Below are 19,117 nucleotides of genomic sequence, written 5' to 3' on the forward strand. Positions count from 1 at the left end.
AGCCGAAAATGTTGGCTTATCCATTACCAGTGTAATTAAAGCAAAACATGTTCTATCTACTGATAACAATGGAATGACGAACTTGCATTTGTTAAGTCCAGAATGTCTAAAATAAGTGTAGCTTATGAAATATTCGGAAATTTCAGTTAACCTTTTTCATGGATTGCGATTGCAAGCAGGTCGAAGTTGTTCCGACTATATGTTTATATTTGAGGTCATGTTGTATTTCACAAGGTATTACCAGACATGTGTTTGTCAGTTATTTGTGTTTGTCTCCCAGAAGGAAACACTGTACCTGTAATTTGATGTACAGTTAACTATTTCATCGGGACTGATTGCCCCCAAAACAGAACCCAAAGAAGCGCACATAAAAGAATCGATGTAGGGAGTTCGTCAGTTGTTACCCCTTGTAAGTTTTGCTCCATATGAACATATTAGTTTGTGATGGTGTGTGCGTGTGTGCGTGTGTGTGTGTGTTTGTTAATCAACTTCACAACGCCAACTGCTTCTGTACAATGTATGTTTATGTCTTCCAGGGTTCAAATATAGAATTTTCCGTTTTGCAGACACAAACACTCTAACTAGAAATTAGATACAAAGACATTTTCTTAAGTATTTGTTAAATTCTGCTGTTATCCATGCGCTTTGTGCTTTTTCATTTGGAATCTTTTCTTACATCTTCTTCCAATTTTATGCTGATTAGAATTAATACAATTATTACTTAAGGCTATCCTGCATAGCAGCACAAGGATGTTAAAAAGGATAACAATTTGTGGATGAACAATTTCTCTATTTAAGTGAGAGTGCCATTTCGGTGTAGATTCTAGTTGAATTGGAGGTATTGGAGATATTTGAAATGCAGGTAAGGTATATTAATATTTTGAATAATAATGTTTATATTTATCACGCCATGATACACCCTCAAGTTCATGATCAAGGTGCTATTGTTATCATTGTCCAAATTATTTTAAGTTGCCATCCAAATGCTTCAACTGCAAGCTGACTGAACAACTGTAAACTTCAGTTTTTGCTGTTTTTTGTTTCAGGTTAAGTTTGCAAAGGATCCTGTTGGCAGTCTCATTGAAATGTTGATTCATAAGTTATTTTGTTGTCCTCAAAACTCAAGACAATTTCTTCGCTCAGTTTTGAAAAGGTGGACCTGGGCAAACACGCATGCATTGCCCCATATTGCAAATTACCCCAAACAGTATACCACAGCAGCCCCAGAACATGTGGTTTATGTTTCAAGATCAAAAAATATTTTTGAAAATCTTGCCTTGGAGGATTGGATTTATCAAAATGGAGATTTAGAAAACAGGAGCTACTTGTTGATGTGGAGCAATGGGCCGGCTGTTGTGCTTGGTCTGCACCAGAATCCTTGGATGGAGTGTAATGTGGACAGAATCCTGGCAGAGAATGTCGATCTGGCCCGGCGGAAGAGTGGTGGGGGAACAGTATATCACGATGAAGGGAACCTCAACCTTAGCTTTATAAAGAGCCGACCGAGATACAACAGGAAAGAAAATTTGGAATTAGTCAAGAGGGCGCTAGCACACAAATGGGATGTTGATCTTTCAATCAACTGCAGAGAGGACCTAATTCTAGATGGTTTTTTTAAGGTTCGTATTCAAAACCAGCATAAGGTTATCATGATTACATAATTTATGTAAGTGAAAAGGGTTTGGTAAGTTTGATTCTATTTATGATAAAGGTATCCAGCTTTTGTCATGGGGGTTCCCTGCCAGAGTTGGTAATAGGTTGTAGAGTCTTCCTACAGATGGTTTCCTTTCCTTGTCAGCTTGTAGATAGTGTTAAGTTCTTTAGTCATATGGACATGCCATCTGACCTTAGATCAGATCTGTGGTTTGAATCCCATCGCAGTACTCAGAAATTGTATGTATGTTACACTGGTACTCAGTGGTGTCTGAGCACATTTATGTCAAATATTGAGCAAAATCAGTGTTTGTATCCATAAAGTAAACTGCTTTGTTATCTTTATGAGATAAATCTTGGAACAACCTCCCTGTTGTCTGGGAGAATGTAGCAGGGGGTGGCATCGTCCCAGAGGTCACATCCTCACGTTGTCATCCTGCTCAAGGAGTTAAAGTCTTTGGGGATATTTATAATCAGGGATTAACAAGACACAAATTCCTGCGTCCTATACACATAAAAATTGAATACAGATAAAACAAAATTTATTAGGTAGCTTGTCCACATGAACTCAAAATTTTCAATCAAGTTACAATAAGTTATCACTGTGTTTGCTACTAGCTGGGTTATGGTATCTTTTGCAATTTCAATTACTGTAACAATGTGATAATCGTGATACACAATACAATAACAGCAACTGAAGTACAACAATGTTACCACATAGTATTAAAAATAATATTTAAGTGTCTGGGACCCCCATTTCATAGTCCAGGACCCCTGAAAATTAGGAGTATGAATCCTGGTGATGCTCATATACATGACTGGAGGTAAATCCCTGCATAAGGCATCGTAACTGATCTTTTGCTTGTATCACTTCACATGACTCACAGACATTCTGTCATGATCACCAGAATGACAGAGTGAGTTGGTGCTCAAACTGCTTTTGAACATTATTCAAGTTATGTGTCAGTGTAGTGTGTGGGGAAAGCCTGAAGTGTTGTAGATATCACTCATGTACCTCTTAGATGAAACCCACAAGCTCCTGCTTATCACAGGTTGAAACCTTTCACAGATTACTATAAAGAGAGTTCACGGTCAGCAAGCTAACATGGCAAAGTATGCAATCAATGAAATGACACACTGATGGCTACATCATAGTATCCTTGGAACAATGTGATTGTGAAGCAGGATTCCAGGTTTCATCAGTGTGTGGGATAACGTTCCAGGTGTCCGGTACAGCTGCCAAGTTGGGAGGCCATCGGACGTACCACCATTTTACTCTCCTGGTTGATGTAGACGTGGAGCGACTCACTACCTTGCTACAGTCACCCATGGTTGGTATGCTGGATTAGTTCAGTCCTTAATGATTATAATATATCAGGACATGAAACTCCTAAAACATTCAACCAGACTACAGGACTGGTTAGATGTAACACTTCCCAGCTGTGAACTTACCTACCTACTTATTTACTAAGTATAATTAAATTAAAAGATATGTTTAAATTTAGATCCAAACTTTGGGCGGGGAAATTTGAGAATCTTGCAGTCTGTGTTGAAAATAGCCTGTTCAGGGTGGATCAGGTGAGCAGGTGTTTTGATTGCTGAAGGTATAGAGTTAAAATCTAACCCCAAGATGAGAGAAATTTACTTTTTTGATGAATTCAGTTACATTATGAATCACTAGAATGGAATGAAATGAAGTTGTTTTACAGGTTCTACATAGTTATGCTATTCTTGTCAGTGGAATAAACAAATTACGTGGTCTAGACTACCATTTCTCTGACTTGCATTTTTGTGGAAGCTGCTGTGGCTTAGAGTGTGTTGAATCACTTACTTTGTGTGCTGGTGGTACCAGGTCCTTTTCATGTTGTATTGTTGAAATGGACCTACTCAATACTTTTCATGTTATTTATGAATTTATGAACAGGTTGGTGTGAAAAGCAAATCCACAGAGAGTGTTCCGGCAAATGTACGCAACTTGGTTGAGTCAGCGCCCTCTATGGACATCCCTTCAATTGTACAGTGTATTGGGGACCAATTTCTCCATCATAATATACCTCAGGTAATGACATCAGCCATTTCTCTCCAATACTACAGAACCGTAGCAGTGAAACTGAAGCTTTATTCTTGTGTACTCATAAACAGTCTGGTTCTACCCACTAACAGTCTCGATCTACCCACAAGCAGTCTGAGTCTACCCACATGCAGTCTGGGCCTTCTCACAGGCAGTCTGGGTCTACCCACTCACTACTCTGGGTCTACCCACTCACTACTCTGGGTCTACCCACACAGTCTGAGTCTACTCACAGGCAGTCTGGGTCTACCCACAGGCAATCTGGGCCTCCCCCACAAGCAGTCTGGGTCTACTCACAAGCAGTTTGGGTCTACTCACAGACACCCTGGGTCTACTCACAGGCACTCTGGGTCTATCCACAGGCAATCTGGGCTTCCCCCACCAGCAGTCTGGGTCTACTCACAAGCAGTCTGGGTCTACCCACAGACAGTCCTGGTCTACCCACAAGCAGTCTGGGTCTACTCACAGGCAGTCTGGATCAATCCACATGCAGTTTGGGTCTACTCACAAGCAGTCTAGGTCTACCCACAGGCACTCTGGGCCTATCCACGGGTAGTCTAAGTCTACTCACCTTCTACTCTGGGTGTACTCTGGCTTTGTGTCATCTGACATGGAAACAAACAACCCATTAACCATCACTGGTTCCAGTCTCAGCCTTCTCTTTTACTTCTAGAGATGACAGATTGTATTGATTTATCTCAAAGTTTATTTGCAAAATAAATTACAGGGCAAATCTTTTCTATGTTAAGAGAGGAACCCCAGATTGTTATCCTCTTCTCGTACTTATACTTTTCCTTCTAAATAGTTGAATCATTGCTCTTAAACTCTTGTATTCTTTTTCAGGGAAACTGTTCGATTCAGGACATAAGTGCAATCACTGATGCAGATTTTCCAGGGGTTTCCACCAAAATCAAAGAATTGAAAAAGTGGGATTTTATCTTTGCAAAAACACCTCCTTTCTGCATCATCAAGTCCTACACTTCAGTCATTGATGGAGGAAAGGTAGATCTTGACCTCAGTATTGATATAGTCAAAGGTAAAATCCACAAGATCAGCGTGAATCTCACAAGTGAAGAAGGAAGAGAAGTTGTTGATCAAAATCACTTTGAACAATACCTCGTTGAGTTGACCGATAAGCGCCTTAACAAACATGAGTTATCTCCCCTTTTTCAGACATTGATAACGAAGGCAAGTTCTGAAACTGAGACTGTGGTATCACTGTCACATGTTCTGTGGACTTTAGAATGTATAAGAAAGTCACTGGTTTGTTAATAAAGGTTGCATCTTTCAGCTGTGCAATATATTTTATTATTTGTCACAAATATTTTCAGAATGGAATGTTTTAATCATTAGAGCTAAAGAATCTTGTGTAGCTATGAATATATGTAGATACAGAGATGTTCCTTACATGAAATAATAAGGTTTAATTGAAATTTGAATGTTTTGTTGAATATGTGAAAAACTCCAAGAACCAGACTCCTAAGACCTTTTCCGTATGACGTAGGTTTTGCATTTTCAATTTGAACTGATAAATGTTTGAACTAATTCGTAAACTGTATATATGCAAGAAGTGCCAGAGAGAGAAAAAAAATTACTTTCCAGTTGAAAAATTACAGCAGTCGGTTGTGAAAATTAATTCCATGAAAACATGCAGCTTTCACAGAACTGAAATGTTAACATGTAAAACTGAACAATATTTTATCACTTTCAGTGGCTCAGTAGGAAAACAGTGGGTTACTATGTGATGTGTGAAGTTGCTTCATTTATTTAAGTCATGGCATTCATCTAGGAAATAAGTTGTTTTAACCAATCAAAGTCAACATGCACATATTGAAAGGTGGTTTGTGCAAATGTAAAATGCTGGGGTAGCCAAATGGTCAAAGCATTTCTCTCATCATGCCAAACACCTAGGTTTGATTCCCCACATTGGTACAATGTGTGAAGCCCATTTTGGCTGTCCTCCACCGTGATGGTACTGGAATATTTCTGAAAGTGATGTAAAATAAGCTCACTCATTCACTCACTCACTTCCAAGTGAAGGTTTCAGAATGCAAATGTAAAAGCTTTCAGTAGGTCTCACTTCAAAGTCGTCACCCTCACAGGGTTGCCGTGAGATAACAAGTTACCTAAAGTACTATAGGTGAAAGTGACTGCAGGTTCATCAGTTGCAGGTAACAGTCTAACAACCAGTGGAAGTATTTCATCCAATGCTTATTGTAAATTGAAAACTCCTTATAAACAAAAACACTAGAATAGTCAGTACTACTGTCTTGTGCCATTTGGCACTAGATCTGGCAATCAGGTGTACCAGAACCGTTTCATGTCATACCACACTAGGGCAGCCTATATGGTCTCAACTACCTATTTTCATGCAATGCAAGCTAGACTCATGCAACCTCGTCATGCAATGCAAGCTAGACTATTGACCCAGGCTGAATCACCTCTTGCCATTCTGTGCAAGTTAGATTAGTCAATCAGTCTGAATCAACTATTGTCATCCTATGCATGCAAGACTAGTGAATCAGTCTGAACCACCTCTTGTCATCCTATGCCAGCTAGGCAAGTCAACAAGCAGGGAACAGTCTGAATCATCTGATTTCATCATGCTCAGGACACTCAGGTCAACAGTCGGTCTGAACCATCTGATACCATCAGTCAGATGGTCAGCCAAGCCTGAATGAAAACAAGTCAAAACAAGCCGATACTATCTCGCACTAATCTGCGATATTTAAAGACAGGCGGAACGATCGGATGTGGCCCAACTATATTGGATGATGTCTTCAGGTCACAATGTCATGCTGAATAATCATTCAAACAGTCAGTGCAAACCAGCTGATAGCAAGCAAGTATAGTCATCTTGGCCACCATGTCAACAGTCACAATGTACCACATCTCTTATACAATCATCAACGGGATTATATCCAGGCAAGCCTGCAGCTGGATCAGGTGATCACTGGCAATAAACTATGTTGGTGTCTCACTCAACCCCCTTTATATTTCTTTGGGAGAAAGAGTTATTTAATGCTTTGTTATTGGTTATGAGTGCACTTACCTGGAAAGATATCGATTGTATAGTTGCCTATCTGCCCTTCAGGGGTATACTTGATTCAGGTTCCTTAGGTCTTATCTAATATAATTATATTCTCATTTGGGGAGTTTAACTTTTCCAACTCATACATCGCCTCTTTTCCTGATAGGTATGTGTACAGATCAAATGTTAGTTCAACAATATTGTCCGCATGCATGTTATAAAAAGACAGCCTGAAGGTGTAAAATGCTGTAACAAATTGAATGTTTTGTGTATTATTAATTGAAGTATATTTTTAACTTTATACCGACTTACCAGATATGGGTGAGATTGTCTCTGCGAGAGTAAACCATATTTGGATGAGATTGTCCCTGCGAGAGTAAACCATATTTGGATGAGATTGTCCCAGCGAGAGTAAACCAGATTTGGATGAGATTGTCACTGCAAGAGTAAACCAGATTTGGATGAGATTGTCACTGCAAGAGTGAACCAGATTTGGGTGAGATTTCACTGCAAGAGTAAACCAGATTTGGGTGAGATCGTCAGTGGAAGGAGTGAACCAGATATGAGTGAGGCCATTAATGTACGGGATGGACCCATACAAGGAATGGAAAAATTCTCAAAGTTATGAATGAACCAGACATGAGTGAGATAAGTTCAGTGTAAGGGTTAACCAGATATGGATGGTTAAGACAATTAATGTAAGGGATGAAACAGATGTGGGTCAGATAAGTTCAGTGTAAGGGACGATGGTGTTCCAAGCTGACATATGATGCCCTAGGATCAGCCAGTGGCCCGTGATGTTCTGAGCCATCTGCAGGGCCCATTCGTATGTCAGAGACTGCTGCAAGACAGGCGTTTTCATCCGGATATGTAGAAGAAATACAGTAATGCATACAAAGATGCCATTTCAGTTCCGTTTGTTATTTACCACTAGATTATTACATGGCCAGTGTGATAAGTGTCAAGATTAGATGTGAATATCAACAGATATAATCTGATATAAACATAAGCAAGTATATGTATGGACATCTGAAGGTACTTACGTTTCCGTAGAGCACCAAAGGCAAACCGGTAAACCAGTGCAGGAACGGACAGAGCCGCATTTCCTCCTGTCCCTTCGTATGAAAAAAGGAAGGGCATAGGATGAACTGTTCTTGCTAATGCCTTGCCAGTTAATGATCTGTGAGATTTGTCCATACATGCACACGTGCGTAGGCACGCACGCCCGCACGCACCCACACATACAAATACTTGTATAGCGCCAATATGCGTAAACCGCCCAAAAGCGCTTTGGCTGTAAGACGGTACTCATATCAAATAGAGTTCACAGATCAAATGCTGCAGCAAAGAGACAAATCTTTAGATTTGCTATGAAAACAGCTAAATCTGGTTGTGTTCTGAGGTGAGATGGAAGATTGCTCCAGAGATGAGGGCCAGTCGTCTCGAACGACCTGTATCTTTTTGCCCTAGTTACTGGAATTATCAAAATACATTGGTCATTTGATCTGAAGGAACGTATGTGAGTTTAACGGCGGAACAGATCACGTAGGTACCGCGGAGCTAGACCATGTATACTTTTGAAAACATGGAGTATAGTTTTATATTTCATGCGGTACTGGATGGGAAGCTAATGACGTGAGCAAAGAACAGTGGTAATGTCTGGTTTCTTTGAATCATGCAAATGATGTCTGCAGCTAAAACACCCAAACACACAATCCGGTCATCTATACAAGTATCTACAATCGCGAGAAATACTATTGTGCATATATTGTAACTGCATTTCTCAAAATGAATTGTGTTTTTGCAATCGATAATGCCCCCATAGAAAGATATGTCAAATTAAACCATACCATCTAAGTGGTTTATCAGCAAGCCAGTGTTGGACTTGGCGTCCCCAGACCTGCAACATTTCCTTCCTGATTTCCTCGCACAAACTGACTGGAATACTGTTAGAAACGACATTAAACCTTACGGACTCATTCAAAGTATGATACACTATATTACAGAATACTTGTTACCTGTCAATAAAGTACGTTATCCGAGCCTTCAATGCAAGACGGACCTGCTATAAACATTTTCTTAAACGAAGGGGTATCAAATCCCACGTACTCACATTGCAGAAAAACAAAATGTACTCATGAACCATGTTCATTTAACAGTTTAAACTATAATTTAGTTTGTTAAATAGATATATGTCGTCCATGCCGTTCTGCCAGAGGACTGCATTCGATAGACATCGATTTGGACTCCACATTTTTCGGTAAATTGTCCAATCTTCACGGGATATGACAAAAGGGAAAAAGAAGTTCCACCGTTTACGAGTCGTATCCAGCTGTCAATGCTGTCAGAGATAACGCAGGCATGGTTTAGGCTTCACAAATACATCACCTGAACATTAAAACAACATCCGACAGAAGATGTATGACTCGCGCAATTTTATTTAGCTTCGGACACTTGGACAAATCACAGTATATGATGTGTCTTATATACTGCCCCATTTGGAAAAGATGCCTCATTTGATTTGCTTGCTGGTGACAGTCATACTCACCAATATTCTAGCTTTTCCCCGAATGTAACAGGAATCGATTATGTGCATTTATGCCACTACACAAGGATAACGTTAGAAAATGTTTTCTATTGCCAGAAAAGATACTGTTGGTTATATGATATCCCATACCACAGAAATAGTTAATAGACTATTCACGATTTTGAAATATTTCGAAATTCATAGTTTTCATTTGGAGACAAACGAACTGAGGAATGACGTCATGAAGCTGGAATATTGTAGAGAGCAGAGTTATTCCTAATTCTGTGAAATCTTTGTTGCACAAAGAACCAGTTATGGGGAGACAGTGTTGGCTTGCAGGCTACCTTCAGTCAGAATGTAAGGGTGTTCCCAAATAAACGGTAAGTTAAAATACGATTTCGTCAGATCATCAGCTGTATTGCGAATTTAGTATGCCGTGTTGTTCTTGCAGCAAGAAATCCTCTCGTACTTCTTCAGAGGAGCTGGGGACGTATGTCCTTGGTCTTCAATAGTGACGTATGCGTTACAGTCGGTCGTTATGGCAACAGACGCCCCATTTATCTCTGGGATGTAAGGTAGACTAGTCGCATCGTTAAGGAAGGCACGTGCAACGTCGTTGTTTTCAAGGCTGTATTTGTAAACGCCATCACGGAACTTCACGAGAATCTCGTCGCAACATGAAGAGATGTCGGCTGCTTTTGGACCAGGTAACAGGGAAGGATTAGGGAAGGTGGCAATTACAACGGCAGCGTAGTTGTGTCCATCTGTGTTTATCAGTCGAAAGACATTGACGGGATCACCGAAGTTACGTACATAGCTGAACACATAGATTTCTCCATCACATCCCACCATCACAGCGTGCGATTCGAAATGGCGTCCGTGATACCTGTCAATAAGAGGAACGCCTGTGTAGTTTGAATTCAGTTCAAATATTTCAAGCAACAGAGACTACCAGAGAAACGTTTGTAATTTGAACAATGTTTTGTTTGATATTCCAGCCATATATTGGAAGCAGTGTGCGCACGTATCCATTAAACAGTTATTAAATACCAGGCTGCCAGAGAACTTAACCTCCATCTGGTCACCTCAAACACAAAATAATTGGATCTATAGTTGTTCCCTACTTATCTCAAGATTTGAATTGTCAAGGCCAAGATAAGGTTTGGCAATGAATACTATTTATGGTTAAACTAACATGAATGAGAAGAACCGGACCTTATAGATGAAAACAGTGCTGTGAACATGTAACAAACATAATATATGAGTATTCCAGAATCTAATCGATAGGTACATCTCAATACTATTCTGATAACCTTCACATTGTTTATTGAATTGGCTTAACTATGTTTCTCAGTATTTTGTGTAACCGAAGTTCCTTATGTTCTAAAATACCTGTAATGTATATGCTGACAAGTATAAAATTCGATGTCAACATAGGGGTCATCTGTCTCTGGAAGAATATGGATGATATTCTCAGGGCCACCGCTATCTCTACCGCCGTCATTGATGTAGATGCTGCTAGAGCCAGGCATCCCTTCGAAACTTGGGCCAACAGCAATGTCCTCCCAGTCTACATTGGAGAAGACCTTGTCGTCAATATTGCTGTATCTCGAGATAGCTTGACCCTGAAAAACATGCGGTACACATACAATAACTTCATCATTACATACTTAAGGGATTCTGTTTGCAAGAGTAGTATCAATGTTAATTATTGATGAAACTCATGACATGGATAGTCTTTACAAAGTTTATTGTTTCTCAGTACATAATTTGAACGGAAAAAGAAACTGCATATTAGTAATTAGTATTAAGAATGGACTTAAATACCCATAAGGACATATCACAGCGCAAGTATATGTGATTTGCTTTGCAGCGGCAATGGATCTTTTGGGGAAAAATATAAAAACAGAAATCACGTGACCTCACTAACGGTGGAAATGCGCGTGCCATGAGATAGAAATATGTGTACAGTACCATGTATGACATAAATAAAGTGGATGAGCCATTAGAATGACACATGGAGGCAAAGCATAACCACATTGCAAGAACCTTTGCTTTTACAGTGTTTGCCGCGAGAGACTGTAAGTGGAGCAGACTGTCCGGAGTGGGCAGGTGTCGAACAGGGACACCACGGGTCACCACACCAAAGTAAGACGGGTATCTGCTTACATTGAACATCCGCTACTGTATCACCACAGTGACGTCAACGGCGGCGCATGCATTTTGTCGGTGGATCACCAAAAACTGGATTCTACCAGAAGATTCCGGTCAGCAAGTATCAGATATTACAGACCGTTCAGAGGACAGATGTTGGTCGCTCGACACCAACCCATGAGATTGCAATTAGTCCGTGTTGTACGTCTACATCTTCCCAACAATCGTCAGATGTTTGATGTTTTCGGTTCGACGTTCATGATGTTGGGAGGAACGGGTTTCCTTACACAGTAACAAAACGTTAAATTTTGTGACGTGTTCTGGTTTTGAATAAATCGATGAAAGAGTAAACAGCCGATATTTGTAACGCAAGTGTCCATGGTGCAGTATTTCTAACACCAGTTTTCAGTTGGCCAATATCAAATGAAATGTTCCATTTGTTAAGCATAGTCCACCAGAAACCTTTGCTGATTTTTAGTACAGTCATTGTAATCTGGTGCAAAGTTCATTTTGCCGTTCAGTATATTTAGCTATATTTCACCACATTCAAATGTTAATATGAATTGGATGTTATTCATACGTGTGTTTGCACGACTGGAACGTGACAGGTTATCATCGATCCTACATTGGCCATACAGGTTTACTGTTCATCAGGGTTTCCTTTCTAGTATCTCCCATGTTTTCTTCCTGCTAATCTGGTTTCAGTTGCTAATATGGAAACGGATACTTAATTTTACTTGCTGAGGACGTATTCAATCCTTACGCCTCAGTGACCAAAGCGATGTTATATTTTGATATTCTTCCTTGTTATTCCAACTAGAGAGGGCTTTGTCTTTGGGTATGTCTGTGGTGGGTGCCACACTTGCCTTTGGGGTAAAGTAAGCCTCCCGCTTCACGAACACTACCACTATTTTATAATGATCTATATACACATGCTCCTGATGTTTTTTAATCGTACAACAGGTTATGTTTTTCTTGTTTCTATGTAAATGGTATTGTAGCTTATGAATATTATTACGAAGCGGTTTACGACCGTTCTGGTGTTTCAAGAGGTATGAATAAGATTACCCGGCGTTATATACATCACCATGTAAACACTACACGTATTGAAATTATTGTTTGTCTCTAAACTAGGTAAGTTGAAACAGCTACCTCACATGTACACTAAAAGGGATGTTACAGTTAAATTGAAGCTATATCAGATTCCGTAAATCCTTTTCCCCAAGCAGATACATTTAAAGTATGGAGGTGATTACAGGCATAATCACCATACACACCGGACAAAGAACTGCCAAATCTAAGTTGTTTTAGTTCCTTTCTTCGCCATATATATTTCGTGATTCCGGATAGGAAATGCTAGTGCTAAGCAGTTAGCTTCAAACCCGCTCACCCGCTCACCTGCTCACCCGCTCACTCACTCACTCACTCACACAGTGTTTACCCCACACATCTGCACAACCAGGACGTCGGTGATTGTCTCATCTGAGATCATGTAGAGGATCCCTGGATGCTTCCTGCTGGCAGCAACACCCGCTAGTTCTCTAAACGGGTGCATGGCAACGCCTCCAATCACCTTACCCAGGGAAAATTTGGATTCTGCAAAAATACCAAGTCAGTTATGTCAAATGATAGAATTGTGGAGAAGGTTTATATTTCCGTCATTCATCCATGCTAGTCTTGGGTGGTAGTTTTATGGAATCGATTATGTCACTAACCCAAGCTAATTGGAGTTCACTTCCCTCACAAACATTTTACAAATCAATTTTAATAATAGCAAAGCGGGATTTCTCTGTGACATTTTAGTCACACTAAACGCCGCGACACTAAACGCCGTAGTTCATGAAGTATTAATATCGTAGGTATATTAACAATGCGGTTCGTCAGACAGACTCGGACAATACCAATATTATTCCTCCGGAGATACAGTGCACACTAGTTATAACGACATGTTTTGGTCTTCCTGCCATCTACACCAGGAAAACGTCAGCTCAATCACCTTGTTGAGTGCATTGAAACTCTAACTGCCCTGCCGGGGTACAGTGCCACTCTCGATATAATACCATATTTTCTTCTGGACAAATGGTGGCATTATAACCAGGGTATATTGCGTATATACTGGCGTTTCGTTGCTGTTATTCTTATGATTCGTCATAATGACCTCGTCTGCCATGTCGTGGAAGTCTCCTACATACACCAGCCGCAGTGGGCAGAGAACCTGAACATGTATTTCGACAGAATGAGTATTAACTGAATGTTGTAATCGGCTATAATTCAAATCGCTCACACTTGTTCTCTCGAATAGGGCATTTTCGCTTGCTGCTAGCACAAGACTTTAAGACTTTATTGTTATGTGTTGAATTCCAAGCTGAAACTAATTCCATAGAAGTGTTTTCGTTTTACATGCTCTCGGGTGTGAAAACTTTTGAATGAAAATCATGAATGGAATGAGTGATGAAAGTAGTACCAGTAATGTCAAAGTTCACGCATTAGCCAATCAAATCACTCGAAGGTGTCATAACACTTTGTTATGAAACACCTTTACGAAGTACCACGTGGGTAATAATATATTGTCCGTGATATTGAACTGCCGTTGTAATATCATTGCTTAGATATGTATTAATTTGTCATCTTTGCCAGTATCAGTATATGTTGATGATATTACGTTGATTTCACTCCTAGTCGTTTTAAGGACTTATTTCCTGTCAACCTTTAGTTTTGAACGTGGGATTTAGGAAGTACGATTTGCAGATCCTAATTACTGTATCTCTTTTTCAATTAAGTGTTCGGTAACACGGCTGAGCATGTCCAGGTGGGCAGGTTGTGCTCTGTGAAAGGAAACCCTAATTAATCAATGTAACTCACTGAACACGAAGAACGTAATTCAACAGTGTTCCTATCATAGGTCTCGGCACATTCGCCGAACGAAACGTTCCAAAACAATTTTCAGCACGCGGGCAATCATGTGTCGTGTACCTGGTGCCTGAAAAATAACCTTTGAGAACCGATTTTGGAGATCTATAACATGTTTTGTCATGTACTACAATAATGGAGATTTCATATTTCTCACCTGGTACATTTTTGTTCCTTGGACTGAAGGAAATAGTCAGGGGAGCAGATTCCAAGGCGGTAAAAAATCCACTTCCATTTAACGCCCAAGCAATGGATTGACCATAAGGGTTGATTATAGCAGGCAGAAGACGTGCATGTTCTTTTTGGGGCATCATGTCGACCCAGGGGTAATAGTAAATCTTATCTTCCGTCTTCACAACCAGCTCACAACAGTCATGAGAAAGACTAGCAGCCACGGGACCATACGTCACCGTAGGAATGTTGAGCTGAAATTTGGGGGTTGCTGTGTAGGTGTTGTCATCATTTTTAATAATTTGGTAAAGTCGCACGCCACGTCCACGATCAGCATCGTCAAAAAAGTAGACACCACCTTGACAATCCACAAAGAGGCTTCTGCTGTTACGTGGTCCTGTGTCTTCAGTCCTTGAAAAATATGGAATATTCTCATACACAAATATGATACGTAAAATTAGCAATGGAAAATAGATTAGCAGGAAGAATACATGGAATATAGCAGAAAGGAAACCCAGATGAACAGTAAACCTGTTGTTGGCCAATGTAGGATCGATGACAACCTGTCACGTTCCAGTCGTGCAAACACACGTATGAACAACATACAATGCGTATTAGCATTTGAATGTGATGAAATATAGCTAAATACACTGAACGACAAAATGAACTTTTGCACCAGATTACAATGACTGTTCTTACAGAAGTAAAATCAGCAAATGTTTCTCGTGGACTATGTTCAACTCAGTTGCATACATCTTGATTTTAATAACTTTCATAGATTTTAAGAACTAGGAATGTAAAGAATCTACAAGAAAACACAACAGTTCTATTGTCAATGTATTGAATGGATACTCACTTAAAGGTGTACACGATTGTCTTATCAGCTGCTTTGCTGACGAAAGAAGCCGGATTAGATTCTTCTTGCACGATGTAGACTGTATTACTTTCAACATCATGGACGTATATACAGTACCCATCCATTGCCTCTGGGCAAACTTGGACAGCCAATCCCTGCCAGTTCATATTCACTGCGTCTGTGATGTTGATACCCCCAATTACCTCCCCAGAATCGGCGTTTATGGCATATACTGTGTTCAGGTTTTCGTCAGCTGTTCCACCATTGATGAAGTACAGGACATCTGCATAGGTTCCGCTGGAAGCTAACCCAGTTGGAGCCACAACAATATCATCCCCGTCAGAGCTACTTATGGTAGCCACATCGCCGGGACTTCCAAATGCTGGTTTACCTGTATCAAGGAGAAATTGAGTACAATAACAAACTTTAACAGGTCTTTGACAGATAAAATACATGCATGATGTATAAAGCATTCTGTCCTTAACTATCCCATTATTATAGTCAAGGTCTTCACTGTATACAATAATTCGAATTTAAAGCTTGTTTTACCTCATTCTTTGCTCTTCATTTGCATCAGTGTTGGTCAAACTAGGGTACATGTCAGTACTACTTTACTTATGTCGTAAATAGAAATAAATATCAACCTACGATGTCATTTATGTGATGTTGTGAACGAAGCTGAATCTGTGACCCTATCCCTTTTGCAACAAGAACGTTGTAACTCGCCCTTCTGAAATATTGTGTATCGTTCAACAAATGCAATAATTTTATGAAAAACTAACAACATGGTGTAAACTTTAAACCATACATTTGTCCAAATGATTAATCGCACGCTGTATCTACTCAGCAGATCCATCTTCCCGGAATACTCATCCCGATTAGAAAGGGCAGTAAAATGATCTGGACCAGAAAAAATGATGATCCAAGGCCTCGGAGCATCATGACAAATGATCAAGAAAGTCACCAAATCAGTTCAGTCACTTGTTGTAGTAAGATGACTGAAACATGTATTTATTCGTGTTTTGTATGCATAATGCAATCAGGTGTTGGAGGAAGAATGTGTCTGAACAATTTCAAAATAAAATTTCATTAATATTCAGTGTATATGAAGAGTCGACTGAACATTTCCATATTTCTAATGTAACATTTAGGCATCATATAATTCTACAAATAATTTTCAATTTTGGACTGTGGGAAGATATTTATAAGTTGGAACATATGTCCTTAATTCATACATATTAAGTAGTCTTACTTCAAGAAAAAGCGATGAAAGTGACATTTGGATCTTACCTACACCTGAACAGGACTTTTGAGATCCATCTAAAACATGTAAACAAAATTATCAATATTCACCAGATACGATATGAAGCAATGGAAATATGGTTAAAACAAATATGAAAAAGTGACCTGGTTCCCACATGTTGAAGCATCATATTCCAATGATGACACAATGATCCTTTAAATAACATTACACGATATGTAATATCACGTCATTATGTTGTAGGTATCGGAGTCCTATTTCACTACTTTGCTTGACATGTGTCACTCAAACCTAGACACACACACGTCTACACGACAGATTAGAAACCTCACAGATATTGTCAATTGTGTAAGTCATCTGTTTGCTTACATTATCAGGCCAACGCGGTACGGGAATGTACTGTGTACCTATCGCGTCTCTTGAATATTTTTTGTCATTGAAGATCTATTCTAATTCCGAATCCCTCCCCTCCCCCCCCCCCCCCCCCCGACACTCAACACTCCGATTATAAAATATTAGAACGAGCACAAAAATGTAGCTGAATATCAAAATACAATACTTACAAGCACAGACAGCCAGTAAGCTAAGTGGAAAGACTACTGAAAACATCTTGCCACACTGTACTTGCTTCAGCCAACAACGTCCACTCCGTTATATATCAGGTCGCCACCCTCAAGCCATTCTCATCACTCCGATGAAGAGGTGTAAAGTGCAAGTGCTACTGTTAAGATTCAGATCTATTTCTTGATCATCCCGCACCTTAAGGCGAGGTGAAAAACATGTTTCGGTTTTCAGTCAAGCTGCCATGGTGTATGCATTTTATCTTCTAAGTGAAATACTTATAATATAATAATATAATAATTGTTTGTTTCACTTTTTTGTTTTACGACATATCATATATGGATATTATGTCATTTAACATATGTTTCATTTAAAAATATATCATATAATGCCGTACAGCAATAAAACAGATTCATCGAAAAGGATAACTGAACAGATTTGTTCAAACAACCAACTTATAGCAACTGGACCTATGTCAGATATCGAGATACATAACTTTTATCAAAAAGAGTAGTTGGACAGAATGGTTCAAACAGCCATCTTGTGGCAACTAGATCATCAGTTTCATCGAAAAAGGTAATTGAATAGAATGATTCAAACAAACCGTAGACTGTAAAGCCCGTGTGTTCCTCACAGATACATGTGGTTAAAGTCGGTTTTATTCTCTCTGACAAAGCTGCAGAGGCAAGTTTGTATACGATATTAAGTAATGAAATAGACCTCCGGTATTATATAAACTTTATAGGTTTGCCTTCTATCGGAATACATGTGTTAATACCCGATGAATCCCCGTTTCTGTAAGCACAGTTTAGCGAGTTTACGTTCTTTACGTTATGCTCACGCCAAAAGAATTTGAAGAATTCTATAGTAAAGCAATCAGGGCCAGTATTTTTCATACTACATACACTTCAAAGCATTAAGAACACCACCGTATGTTAATTTGCCGTTTACAGACTGCACATTGTGTTTGGAGCATGCAATATAGACACAGCAAAAGTTGTAATGTCATCTCGTGTGTCCAGTAGATTATCAAGGTACTTTTCATCTGAAGTGTATCTTTTGGTACCTCAGAATATGTGAGTGATTTTTCCCTTTTTCTTACGTTTATGAACTTCTTACGTATTTGAGTCTGACAGGGTTCCGTACTACGTGACCATCTTTTCATACATGGTGCTGGTGTTTTAACACCAACTCTACATAAGTTATTCAATACGTTTTTTGACACAGGATGTATACCAGATGAATTGTGGACCGTCAAATGATCCTAACATCTATCGAGTGAGAACGCTTTTAAGCATATTTAGTACAATATTTACTTCAGTTATATGTAACCGACTAAGAATGTGGACAGAAATAAAGCTGGATTTAGACATGGGTATTCAACTATTGATAACATATTTATTTTGATTAGCATTGATAGAGAAACAAATAACGAAACAAAGAGGGGCATTATATGCTGCGACTTCATAGACTTTAGGAAGGTTTTCAATACGGTAAGGCGACCACAATTATGGAAATTATTCAATCGAATTGGAATAAAGGGCAGGCTATTTCAAACAATACATAATCTGTATAATGATTTCGCTGTTTGTGTTGGAAATAAACGTACTTATACAGAATTCTTCAAATACCACGCCGGTGTAAAACAGGGTTTGATCATGAGCCCTTTGATATTTTCATTATACATAAACGAACTAGCAACTAGTATTGAATGCTCACACTGCTGTTTGATACACCTTATGCCTGATCTTGCGCATATATATTTATTTCTTGTTGCTGACGACATAGTGTTGTTTTCTGATTTGAGGAAGGACCTTTGAAACACTAAAACATTGAATTTCTTTCTTTATTTTCTATCGTACACTGACTGAAAGTTGATATGACAAAATCAAATATAATGGTATTTAAAAATGGGGTGTTTT

At 39.2% G+C, this 19,117-nt stretch overlaps 2 protein-coding genes across 5 annotated transcripts; one reads left to right on the forward strand and one right to left on the reverse strand.

Moving 5' to 3' along the window:
• The first annotated feature begins 143 nt into the window (after nucleotides 1–143).
• Nucleotides 144–5,014, forward strand: LOC137278532 (lipoyl amidotransferase LIPT1, mitochondrial-like). 4 transcript variants are annotated; one of them, XM_067810924.1, is made up of 6 exons: nucleotides 144–234; nucleotides 1,047–1,619; nucleotides 2,877–2,984; nucleotides 3,578–3,712; nucleotides 4,087–4,276; nucleotides 4,568–5,014. In XM_067810924.1, exons 2-6 carry the CDS (start codon nucleotides 1,086–1,088, stop codon nucleotides 4,603–4,605), a joined length of 1,005 nt encoding a protein of 334 aa, XP_067667025.1. In that variant the 5' UTR covers nucleotides 144–234; nucleotides 1,047–1,085; the 3' UTR covers nucleotides 4,606–5,014. The 4 variants fall into 4 exon arrangements, with proteins under 4 accessions (XP_067667025.1, XP_067667023.1, XP_067667021.1 ...); XM_067810922.1 differs by having other exon boundaries at nucleotides 145–409; XM_067810920.1 differs by lacking the exon at nucleotides 4,087–4,276 and having other exon boundaries at nucleotides 145–409.
• Nucleotides 5,015–9,175: 4,161 nt separating this feature from the next.
• On the reverse strand, nucleotides 9,176–17,345 carry LOC137277113 (uncharacterized). The gene is made up of 7 exons (XM_067808778.1): nucleotides 17,198–17,345; nucleotides 16,664–16,693; nucleotides 15,374–15,764; nucleotides 14,504–14,928; nucleotides 12,878–13,032; nucleotides 10,675–10,907; nucleotides 9,176–10,168 (listed from the first exon to the last, which is right to left on the reverse strand). The coding sequence occupies exons 1-7, from the start codon at nucleotides 17,241–17,243 to the stop codon at nucleotides 9,709–9,711; spliced, it is 1,740 nt and encodes a 579-aa protein (XP_067664879.1). The 5' UTR covers nucleotides 17,244–17,345; the 3' UTR covers nucleotides 9,176–9,708.
• Nucleotides 17,346–19,117: the final 1,772 nt, after the last annotated feature.

Source organism: Haliotis asinina, chromosome 3 (assembly GCF_037392515.1).
Source record: "Haliotis asinina isolate JCU_RB_2024 chromosome 3, JCU_Hal_asi_v2, whole genome shotgun sequence".
Taxonomy (NCBI): Eukaryota; Metazoa; Mollusca; class Gastropoda; order Lepetellida; family Haliotidae; genus Haliotis; species Haliotis asinina.

Coding starts and splice junctions, on each gene's coding strand:
- LOC137278532 (XM_067810920.1), top strand. CDS start 1,086: ATGTTGATTCATAAGTTATTTTGTTGTCCTCAAAACTCAAGACAATTT. Junction 1,620..2,876: donor TTCTAGATGGTTTTTTTAAG/GTTCGTATTCAA, acceptor ATAACGTTCCAG/GTGTCCGGTACAGCTGCCAA. Junction 2,985..3,577: donor CCTTGCTACAGTCACCCATG/GTTGGTATGCTG, acceptor ATTTATGAACAG/GTTGGTGTGAAAAGCAAATC.
- LOC137277113 (XM_067808778.1), bottom strand. CDS start 17,243: ATGTTTTCAGTAGTCTTTCCACTTAGCTTACTGGCTGTCTGTGCTT. Junction 15,765..16,663: donor AAAGTCCTGTTCAGGTGTAG/GTAAGATCCAAA, acceptor TCCTTGATACAG/GTAAACCAGCATTTGGAAGT. Junction 10,908..12,877: donor TGGTTGTGCAGATGTGTGGG/GTAAACACTGTG, acceptor CATGTTTTTCAG/GGTCAAGCTATCTCGAGATA.